Source organism: Hydra vulgaris, chromosome 15 (genome assembly GCF_038396675.1).
Source record: "Hydra vulgaris chromosome 15, alternate assembly HydraT2T_AEP".
NCBI lineage: Eukaryota > Metazoa > Cnidaria > Hydrozoa > Anthoathecata > Hydridae > Hydra > Hydra vulgaris.
Window position 1 is genome coordinate 34,384,294 of NC_088934.1, and position 13,207 is coordinate 34,397,500.

The window sequence follows — 13,207 nt, forward strand, 5'->3', positions numbered from 1 at the left end:
TTTTGTCAATGAAATCTTACTTGGAAATATCATATCGAATTCTTGTGTTATAAAGTTTGCTAAAAGTACAAGAGTAATGTATAAAGTTAAAAGTGCTTTTAACAAATGCAGTTTTACTTAATTAGATTTTTCATTTATCATTTAACTATGCAAATGTTGGTTGGGGTTGCAAATGTTGGTTGGGGTTGTGGCAATAAACGCAAACTGAAGTCTCTTTGTCACCAACAGAATAATGTTGATGTTAAAGGCAGATTTACTCATGCCGAACCTCTTCTATTTGAAATAAAAAGTTTAAAGATGTTTTTTTCTCGCCTTTTCCTTTGCAAATCGGTAAATTACTTTATCCAAATTAAGTTGGCAAACTATTTCTCAATAGTTGCCTAAGAGCTAAGAAGATGTTGTGGTTCTTAAATTTAGATGTTTAGATGTTTTAGATGTTCTGATTAAATTTAGTTGAAAACTTTGTTCTGGTGTAGCTGTCGCCATCCGTAATTTTTTATTTAACGTTACATTTACAAAACGTAGGATGCTTTTTGTAAATGTAAAAAGCTTCTTGATGCTTCTTATTGTCCCTAATCCTATGGGCTCGGAAATATAAACTATTTATAGCAGCGTTATAGCTACATCAGCTATGCGTTGCAGCATTTTGCGCCAATAATTTATAGCAATGTTAAATACTTGCTGACTTACAATATCTATTTCTGAAGCATTTTTCTATAGAAAGTAAATCTCGCAAGTTAGTCCATGTTGGTTTAATTTGTCGTGTTTTTCAATATTTCTTGTTTGATGCGACCAGTCAGATGTTTTACTTATAAACTCTAAATGGCTTGGATTTATTGAAAGCACTTTTGACTGTAAAAAATATTTATTTTTGTCAAATAACAGAACCATTCTCTTCTTATTTTTGCATGTCCATTATATTGTAATTATACTTGTTGAAGCCCCTGTTTTTATTGCTAATTTGAAAGTAGTTTTAACATGTTATTTAAAAACTTTTTAAAAGCTATAATTGTAATAAATTACGTTTTTAAAAGTTGGTTGGATTGATTTTTAACAACTTTTTTAACTGCTAATAAGTAACCACAACAAAATCACGGTTCAGGTAAGTAAATTATTTAACCTGAATCATGATTTTTGGTGTGGATTGCGATTACATTAAGTAATTGTTTCTTGCATACCGATATTCGGTATAACTATCAAAATTTCATACCGATGTTCGGTATCAAAATTTTAGACATTTCTACTACCTATTTGAATCTTTTTTGCTTCCAATTTCGATATACTACGTTTTATTTTGACTAGGAGTTTTTAATAAACTCTTAGTCAAAATAACGTTTTTTTTTAAAAAACGTTATTTTGACTAAGAGTTTATTAAAAACTTTTAGGATGTTATTTAATTGCTTGAGTATTTTTGGGGATTTACAAACAGATTATCTGCTTGTTACTATCTGTTACAGCTATATTTTAAATATAATATATTTAAAATATCTGTTAGAAAATCCGGCAAATGTACTTACATTCTAATCAAGATATTTATTCATTTAATTCTAATTTAGACGTTCATAACAATTACTTCAAAAAAAAACAAACACACAATAACAACTACAACTGTGAATAAGTCACAGTTGTAGTGTGGTAGTTAGAGTCTTATGGTTTTATTTAAAAAAAAATATATATGCTATCTTTATTTGCACATATAGATGATGTAGTATAAATTACATACTTTCAAAAAAGTAAATTAAAGAAAAAAATTAAAAAATATGTATTACCTGTGTATAGTAGCTGTTCTTTGATTGCTTGTATAAATGGTTAAGTTCCAACAATAAGAGCACTTTTATTTTGCTTGATGTTGCGGCTTTTTAAAAACTTTTAAACTTTGCGTTCAATTATCTTATTTCAACATATATGTTATATTGGTTGGTTTGGCGCTAAATCATCCATATGTATCTTTTTTACAGTTAAAAACGGTTTTTTACAGTTAGAAAAGAGGTACTCTCAATTAGAAAATTGATTTTTTTAATTAAATAATTAAAGAGTTATGCTTTTATTCATTTCAACATTTTTATTTGTTTATAAAAGAAAATGTAAATATAAAGTTCTTATAAAAATGATCAATCAATAGTATGGCAAGAATATATTGAGTTGAATTAGCTCAAACATATGGTATAATAATAAATGCTTAGTTACTTATCCTATGGTATAATATTAAATGCTTAGGTACTTATCATATGGTATAATAGTAAATACTTCAAGACTAAGACCAAGTAAAATACTTTTTAAATCAGCAAAATGACAGCAATAAACGTACATAAATTTATTGTTGTTTTTATCAGCATACAATTTTATCTCACACAAATTTCGTTCTAATTTTTATAAGTTATAATTATACTATCAGTATTAAAAAAGAATCATTAGGCAAAAAACAATAAAAAAACGTGAACATTAAAGAATAGATAAATGAATAGAACATAAAATAGTAGAGGCTCCTTGAACTTTTAGGCAGCCTCTTCGTGGGATTAAGGCGACAAAAGATTCACACGGGGCGTTATTTTATGACACTTTCATTATAGTTTTTCTCAGATCTTCTAGTAAGGTTGAGTTTTTATAAAAATATCAAATTTTTTCAAAAATAAATTCAAAAATAATTAGATTGTTTTTTAAATAACTTCCAAATAATTCGCCGAATCATCTGTTGTAAAAGTTGTAGACCAGCACGACCGCTGGGAGTGATCGTATCGTGAAAATCATATTTGCCGGGCATTGCTAAACAGACGGCGCAACGCATTAAAACGTGAGTTCGGTGGAAAACGAACATTGACTTTTTGTGTTGCAAACTGTAAAGCTCGCGTTTTATATAGGCATGGTTTTTTTTATAAAAACTTTCCCAAAAAAAAAAAAAATTAGCTAATTATTCCTTCACAAGGCGCTTTGTTGTTTCTAAATCTAAGTGACAGCATACCTGCCGCTCGAATCGGTGACCTTTATAAAAAACCGTGACAGGCTCTCGGGGATGGACGTGGTCTTAATGATAAAGAAATAATAAATTTATAAAGAAAAATACACCAGTTGTTATTAAAATTATTATGTATAATGTTATACATCAATTTAGTATTAGACATAACTTACTTGAAACAAAAAAAAAAAAACACGGCCAAAAATTTGTATATATATTATAAGAATATTTATACTAATTTTCGTGCCATTGCAACTTATTCATGATAACAGTTTTGTTAAAACAAGTATTTTTTCAGATTTAAAAAATTATACGAAACATTTTAATACAATTTCAGTAGAAAAGTTTAAGTTTATGTATCAATGTATTTGAAAATTGGACAGCGTAAGAAAATAAAAATAATAATATTATACACAATTATGCCACAATAAACATAAATACAATTTTAGATGCTACTGCTGGTTCGCGTATTGTTCAAAATATATAAAAAACGCTTAAATAAAATTTGAACCCAAAAATACATTAGGTGTGACCAAGAGACTTAAAAAAGTTAGTACAACTAAGCTTAACTTTAAGCAACAATTTAATAATCTTTAGAAACGCAGAATTTGCAAATTATCAATATTTTCTGCACACGAAAATAAAATGCACATAAAAAAAGCTGGTAAATTATAATTTATAAACAACTCAGTTAAACAATAAGTTATTCAAATATTATCTTGTGAATAATCCCAAACAAATGGTCATCATAAAAAGATGTTCACGGGACATAAAAGATCTCATAAAAAAAAACCATGAAAAAGCCGAAATATTTAATAATCATGAAGTGCATTTGGAAAATTATTTGCTTGAGTTTGTTCTTGAACTGTTTGTCCATTGATAACATAACTTATACGAAGCAGCATTTTGACAACATCCTAAGAAATAAATTTACATAAACTTCACAAGTGCGTTAGTTAAAATATTGTATAATATTGTACAAATATATATATATATATATATATATATATATATATATATATATATATATATATATATATATATATATATATATATATATAAAAGGCATGAACTTGCAATATCTTTTTTATTGGCATTTGAAAAAGTACAAATATTTAAAAGTAAACAACTCACCCTGTTTGGATTAGTAACAAGCATATCTTGTGTAATTGATCCACCGGGTAATATCACGTTTCCGGAAGGTGGCTGCATTTGTAACTGAAATGTCTAAAAAAAAATTGAAACGAACTTGAGCATTTCAAAAAAAAATTCTGCAACATAGATTAGGTATGAGAAATAATTATTCAATATGACCAGTGAGTATAAAGAATTAATTACGCAAATATTTTACAGTTAAAAATAAAAATTAAACAACAGTTAGTATAAAGTTAAATAATTACGTAAAAATTTAGATTAAGTATAAAGAATAATTATGCAACAGTTTATAGTAAGTATAAGAAAAAAGTATGCAAAAGTTTAGATTTAGTATAAAAAATAATTATGCAACAATTTAGAGTAAGTATAAAAAATAGTAATGCAACAGTTTAGAGTAAGTATAAGAAAAAATTATGCAAAAGTTTAGATTTAGTTTAAAAAATAATTATGCAACAGTTTGTAGTAAGTATAAAGAATATTAATGTAACAGTTTGCAGCAAATAATTATACAACAGTTTGTAGTAAGAATAAAAAATAATTACGCAACAATTTAGAGTAAGTATAAAGAAAAATTATGCAACAGTTTAGATTAAGTATAAAGAATAATTATGCAACAGCTTGTAGTAAGTGTCAAGAATAATTATGCCATAGTTAACAGTAAATAAAAAATACTATAAGTGCAGGTATATAGGGTGCAATTATAAGTGCGCAGGTATACAGGATAAGAATAAAATTATCTATTTTTTCCAAATAAACTGCACTAAATATAATATTATTTTTAAATATATTTTTAGCTGCAAAGTTTTTAAGAAAAGGAATCAGTTACAACTTTATGCAACATTTTATTTTAAAAACAAATTTAATAAATTTATATACCCTATAGATTACGTGCATCTGTTTCATAGGGCATTCTATTCAGGTATCATTCGGAAGTTTATATATAATAAAGATATAGTTATGCTTTACCCTAAATGATAATATATGGAAAAATCCTAAGCACAATCGTTATTAAAATAATAGAATCAGGTAGCAGGTAGGTACAGGTAGCAGGAAAGTACAAGTAAACCTTTGATTCAAACCAAATCAAAAGTAGAAGTATTTATTTTTAGATTTTATTAAAGAATGAATTTTACAATTTTACTTCATGTTGTATCTGGAGTATTAAATAATTTAGTTAAAACCACTAATTCTACTTGGGTCATTCTGGATATAGTCGGTTGTGACTTTTCTACTGCAAAAGGTAAAAATACAAGCATGTAACTTAGCAAACCTTTTTTTTTTTGGTGCATTTGGTCACGTACTACTATCTGAAAAAAGTACAGTAAATTTTATGCTATAGTTGCATCGCTATGTCAAAATAAAGTCAGTCGCAGTCGTGACAGCTACAAAAACAGAACTTGTTTAAATAATTTTGTTTTTTATAGAAAACTTTCAACAAATTAAAAAATTATTCTTTTTAATTATTTTTTATAGGATGTTATATTAACTATAATACAGATTTTAAAATTTTTATTTGTTCATGTTTTACATAAAATGGTAGCTAGCAAAAAGTCGCAGTCGTGACATCGCGGGCGTGACTATCAGGACATAACGTATCCATCGTACTATCAGATAACATTACATTTTAGGTATTTTTAAGGTATATTTTAGCATTGTTTTTAAAAATATATAAACAATTTAAACAATGTTTATAGTTATTCTTAGAAAAATAAAAGAAACATCAACAAGTTTTTAACAAAAAAACGTAACAAATTACTTTATTAAATTGCTAAACAAGTCAATATACTAAATAACGAGTTTTTGTTTGCTGTGTTATTCGTCTGATGGTGGTGATATTTTTTTTCATGCTAAAAATTTCCTTCTTAACTTTCCAGTAATGGTAAAGTCGTATATCTTCAAACTTTTCTGCTTGCAGTAAGGTATCACTTAGCTGACTATAATGTTGATCGATTTCATCTTCAGTCAAATATATTAAATTTACAGTCAAATCTTTGCATATAGCTTCATAAAACTGTCACGCATTTTGAATAATAATTGAATAAAAAGCCAAAAACAGCGACGAGGCCAAATTCAAATTAAATGTGTCTGATAGAGAATGCAATTAAATTCCTAATATAATGATTCTTTAGATAACTTATAATAACTTATTTCTCAACTGAGAATCATTTAACGGTTCAGTTAAAATACAAAATTGCTGAAAAACAAACCCTTCTACCACCAGTTTTGCTATAATTTAAATTTAAAGCTAATAAAATATACTAATTTATCAACAAATAGGATACAAATATCAACAAATAGGATACATAATAGACATAAAAACACCAAAGACACAAAAACTGAATGCTAAGTAAATAGCATATTAATTAGAATAGTATATTATTTAACCTGGAAAGTAATAGCGCAAATACAAATAGTTTGAATAGTATATCATTTATCCAAAAAGTACAAGAGAGTTTTTGAAGTTTTAAATTTTTTTGGCAAATAAAATTTGTACATAAAACAAAAAAAATTGTCATAAAAAAAAGAATAAGCATTTCAACTTTAAATAATTAAAAATCTTAAAATCATCAATTAAAAACAAACTAATTCGATTTTTATTAGATTCCTCATCATTATAAAAATTGTTATTAATTATATAAGATCGAATTCACCTTTTTCTTAAACCTTATTTGCTAAATTAAAATTATTTTGAAAAAAAAAAATAATAATAATAATAAAGTTTGTATTCTTCTTTTTGTGTGTGTAATAACACAAATATTGTGTCATGACATGATAAATGAAACCAAAAATCTACACTAACAAAATGTTGGCATATTAAAAAGTCATTACCAAAAGATTCATTGTAAGCTTAACAAAAAAAAAATGACAACAATAAAAATTACCTTTGGAACAGCAGCTTGAAAGAGAAAATTACTTAAAGAAGCTGCATTTGAATTTTTTGCAACCATGGTAACTATAAACGAATCTGTTGCTTTAAGCTGAGTTGTATTAAATGAAAATATAATAGCTAATCCATTCTTTTCATAGGCAGTGATAGACAGAACATCTAAAAGCAAAAGCAAATATTTATATATATATATATATATATATATATATATATATATATATATATACATATATATATACATATATATATACATATATATATATATCATATATATACATATATATATCATATATATACCTATATATATACATATACATTATTATATACATATATATATTATATATATATATATATATATATATATATATATATATATATATATATATATATATATATATATATATATATATATATATAGTTCTATAGATTGTTGCATTTGGGAAGTACGGAAGGAAAAAAATGATTCTTACGCCAACACATACGTCACTTTTAATTACTTTTGACTTTCGTCCAACATTTGTGTTTTTTAAAAATTAATTGTTTTTTAAAAAAACCGCAAAACCGTAAATTTAATTGACCAGAATGTTTTTAAAAACATTCTGAATGCTTTTAACAATATAAGCAATGTTTTTATTTTTATTTTCTTTAATAAAATGTTTTTATTTTTTTTAATAAAATGTTTTTATTATTTTTTTTTTTACTGTAAATCATGAGTGTTGCTACATTGACTATCTTATAGCCTGACTCGCAACAAAGTGCTGTTACATCGACTGACAAATAGCCTGACTCGCAACGCAGTGCTGCTATACCGACAGACAAATAGCCTGACTCGCAATGCAGTGCTACTACATCTACTATATTTTAGCCTGATTCGCAAGGGAGTGCTGCTACATTGACTGAGGGTTTAGTTGGGGCAGGCAGTCTATCAATTAATAAAAAAAAAAATTCCAGTCTTGCATTTTAATTTTTACTTTTTGTCAACAAAATACGGAAAAAACTTTCTGACAACATATAAGAGTTCTATATATATATATATATGTATGTATGTATATATGTATATATATATATATGTATATGTATATATGTAAATATATGTATGCATATATATATATGTATATATATGTATATATATATATATATTTATATATATATATATATATATATATATATATATATATATATATATATATATATACATATATATATATACATATATATATACATACATATATTTACATATATATATACATATATACATACATACATACATATATATATATATATATATATATATATATATATATATATATATATATATATATATATATATATATATATATATATATATATAAATAAATAAAGAATTTAAAACTATTTGAGTTTTTTAACATTGAAAAAAAGTAATACCTAATACATTTCGAGCTAAGTGGGTAGTTACTGGAGAGGCATTGCTATTCATACCCATTCCTAATAAATCAGTCAAATCGTAATTTCCACTTTGAGCAATTGGAGTTGCTGAAAATAAAACAACTGTAAATTAATTTGAAGAACTCATTTCCTAACTAAAAACAATCAGCAGATCAATCAGCAGACAAAAATCAATTGAATGTTACATTACCATAAAACCATAAATAATTTAACTAACACTGTACAGATGGTGTTACATTAATATCGCCTAAAAGATCCATCAAGCCTCCAGAAAATTGATTTTGAGGCAATGGAGTTACACCTGCAGAAGGGGAAGTTGGCAAGCCATCACCAAGTAAGTCTAGGAGTGAGTCAGATTCATTTTGATGAGAACTTACACCAAGGTTCATGCTACGTTTCTCTGTTGGTGTAACATTACCATTCACAGCAGCCACAGCTGGAATTGTGTTTTCATTTGAAGTTTTTTCGGTTTTGAATAAAGGAATCCTTTCTAACAAACCTATACGAAGGTGATCATACTTTCGGAAAACAGCATCATATTCAACTGATCGCTGCTGCAGCTCAATGTCAGTACTAGTAGTATAGTTATTAATTATATATTGAATTTGATCAGCGCATGTAGCAAACCGTGTTGTCAATTTCATTAGAGCTGTAAGAGCATATTCTTTAGTCACACGACTTGAGAACACACTATTAAGTATCCCAGATAAAACATTAATGACATCTGATTCTGTCACCTAAAATTTAAACATAATTTAATTAAATAAGTTTCTTTTAAAATAGTTTGTCTTTTGTTTTACATAATAATAATGATTTTATCTGAAAAAGTTATTAACTTACAACTTACATAGTAATGTCATTTTGATAAGTTTATTCTTTATTTATGCAATAATAAAAAAAAAGAACAAAAAAGACAATAAAGATATTTGTTCAGTTTAAATGACTTGAAAAGATCAACCAACAATTGAACTAGTACCAACAATATATTTTTTATATAAAAATATATTGTTAGCAATATATTTTAGTTATAAAAAAATATCAAGTTTTGTCAAAAAGTTTAGGAATTACAAAATTTTATTTAATATGACTTTTTGTTTTTTTACATAATTTACTTTAATAAATTTCAAGTTTATCTGGTCAATTAGAAGTATAGACTATATTAGCCATCTTTTATAAGTTGTTGTGTTTAATTGTTAAAACTATTTTGTAGGCACAAGTTACATGTGCTTTTATAAATACAAATATTTTTTTTGCACTTTATGTGTTGCAGTTGGTTTGTGTTGCTTAGAATGTATTCAAGGTTTATAAGCAGATTTTGTTGACAAAGGTTTTTGTATGTTGAATGTTATAGGTTTTAAGGGTGATTTTTGAATCATATAATCTTATGAAGATACAATTTTGAATGTTTTGTAGTAAATGGCTACTATTGATAGTAGACATGTGTCAAGTTTGTTACTTAGTAACAAACTTAGTATGCTCAAGATTTTGTATTTCAATGCAGTTCAATTACATATTGTTTAAATTCATTAGGTATTGCATTTATTGGATATATCTTATGATAAAACAATATAAAAAAAGTTGAATCTAATAATATTGGGTTGGGGAATAAGTTCGTTCAGTTTATTTCAAAGAACTTTCTTTAAACAAAAAACAATAATTATAACAATAAATTATTCAATTATGTATTCGCCGTTACTGTTTACAACCTCCTCCCACCTCGCGACCAATTTATTGATGCTCTTCCGCCAAAAATTGTCCGATCTGATGTTGAAGAAGTTGTTAAGCCAGTTTTGAGGTCCTCTTTGCCGTTGAAGTTAACACCTCTCATTTGATTCGATAAGAAGCGGAAAAGGTGATAATCTGTTGGCACAAGGTCCTGAGAATACGGTGGATGTTGAAGTGGACGAAATAATCTTCTTTGAAAAAAACAGAATGAACTTATTCCCCAACCCAATATAATAATAATAATATAAATGAGTCCAATCTAAAATCAAATGTCAAATCTGGATGTATAAATGAACTTAAGTCATCAAATATAAAAATTTTGAAGCTATTTTATTTTAATGTTACAATTTAAAAACTCTGATATTAAAACAGATAAACAGCAGGTTTGCTTACCAAAAAAGAGGTAACTAAAAACTCATTTTTTAATGGTAAAAAAAAAAATGATTGTAAGAAGAAAAAAAAAGTTTAAATTAGTAAAATTAAAATCAAAAAAACATAATTAAAGCAAATAAAGATAAATAATTAAACTTAATGTTTAATTAATTGGTTTTAAAACACTTTAAAGCTTATACTAGTTTAAAAGAAACTGTTTTAAAAAAATGTATTTATTTTTGTTTATATTTTTCCATTTTAATTTTAATTTTATTTTTCAATCATTTTTTGAAATTATTTTTTAGTGTCTCATGCAAAGCAGTTAAACTTTGCACAAGCAGTTATACTTTCTTATAAAAAAAACTAAAATAAATTAATAAAGGATTTTAAGGTCTTTTAGCATATAATAGGAGTGATTGAAGGAAATATCTTATTCATGGAATTAAAATTATTAAAATTATTTAAGAGTAAAATTATGACTATCAAACATGGGTATCCACACTTAGTATATAGTGTCAGCATGATCTTAACACTGACCCTACCATGCTGCACCTCCGTTAAGTTTAGTTTTCCAGATAAGTACTTAGTTCTAAAGCTTTTAACAAACTTGTTCAAGGATTGAAAAAAATCATCAAATAAATAAAAAAAAAGATACATTTAATGGCTCATCTTCTTCAAGATCTGTTGAAAGAAGTAGTTCACCAAATTCCCCTATACACCATGCTCCAACCTGTAGTAGAGCTGCCTATAAAAACATATTTAAATTACATTATCTACATTGTAATTAATTTATTAATTTTCAAAAAATAATAAAAAAGATCATTACTTGACTACGCTCCTCCTGAATAGATTTAAACAACTGTTGAACAGTATATGTGTGCAAAGTGCTAGTGTTAGAGATCAACATAATTAGATTAGATACTGCATCATCTTGAACAAATTGGCTAGCCTAAAGTAAAAACATAGATAAAAGTTTAAAACAAGATAAATTTTAAACATCATACAAAACATTTTTAAAACATTTGTAAAATAAAAACTAAAACGTATATCAAAGAAGAAAAACCTAAAATAACACTAATTTTTTATAAATATTAGTATAATATAGTTACATACAAATAATAAAGCTCGGTTAAAATAAATAAAAATTCACTGAATGAAATAACTTAATTGTTTAATTAGTTAATAATAATAATAAATATATATATAATATTTATTATTATTATATTATAATAAATAATAATAAATTGTTTAATTAGTTAATAATAATAATAATAAAAATAATAAAAATAAATTTCGGCTTTAAGCAAACAAGCTAAATTCTTTAAATTTTTAAGATTTTTTCATTTTGTGTTATTATACTTATTATATCCCTCAATAATGGAACCCCTTAAACTTTTTTTTATAGTTTGAATGTATTTTTAAAGCATATGAAAGAAGAATATTTTTTTGTAAAAACAATATCTCTAGATGGAAATGTTTACTTTAAATGTGTAAACATTTAAAAACGATTTTCCTAACACAAATAAGAAAAAAAAAAACATTGTGCAAAATGTTATAAAGAACACAATTATGGATCATGAACAATAGCAACACAATAATGGATCAAAAAAGTTTAGACAAATATTTTATTCTTTATTTTAGTTTTAAATTGTAAAACAATGAAAATGTAGTTTTTAGCAAATTTCTTCTTTTTTTACTGCCTTTTCTTGCTCTTTTTGTAGTCTTGATGCCTTTTGTTGAATTTTTCAAACCAATTTTTAATGTGAACATCATCCGTGATTTTCGAATCAGCTTTTCCCAGAAATGTTATTCACTTGCCAATGATTGGATGTCGTGCTAAATACCTTGAAGTCTAATTTTTCGAGAGAAATGTTTCAGGAATGTGTCTTTGGTGACTGATTTTTGCAACATAATTAGAAATAATCATTACCATAGCAACATAATTAAAAAATCATTGCCATAGCAACATAATTAGAAACAATCATTGCCGATCTTGTCTCAGTGACAGGAAATCCAATTTTTGCAAGGTAAATATTATGTCTTCAATTTTCTGTTCTTCTTCGGTGGTTAAATCTGTCTCAGGACTAGGTTTATTAGTCTTGATGATACCAAAAACATTATTTCGTAAAGTTGAGTAAGGAATTGCAAACTTTGCTGCAGTTTCTCTGATTTTTCAGTTCTCTTCGCAATTGCAACTGCTTCAGACAGTTGGTCCAAGGTTTGCCTGCTAGAACCAAAAAACAACATGAAAACTAGTTTTTTCATGTTTTATTTCAAGTGATCCATAAATGTTTACTTCTCATGAGAAAAAATACAAAAATGGATCAATGAAGTTTTATTGTAAATCTAAGTCATTATATTAAGTTTTCCTGGCCAGATAATTGAAAAACTAGTTAAACATACCTTTTAGCTTTGAATTCTATCATTTATTACCATTAATAATAAATGGTTCAAGCAAAAAAACATTCAACTAAAAACTTTGCTTTCGTAGCAAAACAAAAGCAATGACGTTTGAGCTGTTGACAACTCATAATATTTTTGTGGCTTTCTTCTTTTTTTGAATGGGAACAATAACTATTACCACATTCTAATTGTGAATTTTAATTTAATAAGCAAAATTTAAAAAGAAAGTTAGACTGATCCTTTTTTGTGGTTGATCCATAATTGTGGGATAACTGTTTCACTGT

General features: G+C 25.7%; 1 protein-coding gene across 1 annotated transcript in view; it reads right to left on the reverse strand.

Annotated features, from left to right (window-relative positions):
* Window positions 1-3,298: 3,298 nt before the first annotated feature.
* The window catches only part of LOC100199325 (AP-1 complex subunit gamma-1), a 28,594-nt gene continuing 18,685 nt past the window's right edge, over window positions 3,299-13,207 (reverse strand). The window contains exons 13-19 of the mRNA XM_065819308.1: window positions 11,347-11,469; window positions 11,176-11,265; window positions 8,641-9,160; window positions 8,403-8,510; window positions 6,991-7,154; window positions 4,088-4,180; window positions 3,299-3,870 (exon numbers count right to left, since the gene is read on the reverse strand). Of these exons, the coding sequence (XP_065675380.1) occupies window positions 3,766-3,870; window positions 4,088-4,180; window positions 6,991-7,154; window positions 8,403-8,510; window positions 8,641-9,160; window positions 11,176-11,265; window positions 11,347-11,469 (1,203 nt within the window). The 3' untranslated portion in view covers window positions 3,299-3,765. The remainder of the gene's footprint in view (window positions 3,871-4,087; window positions 4,181-6,990; window positions 7,155-8,402; window positions 8,511-8,640; window positions 9,161-11,175; window positions 11,266-11,346; window positions 11,470-13,207) is intronic.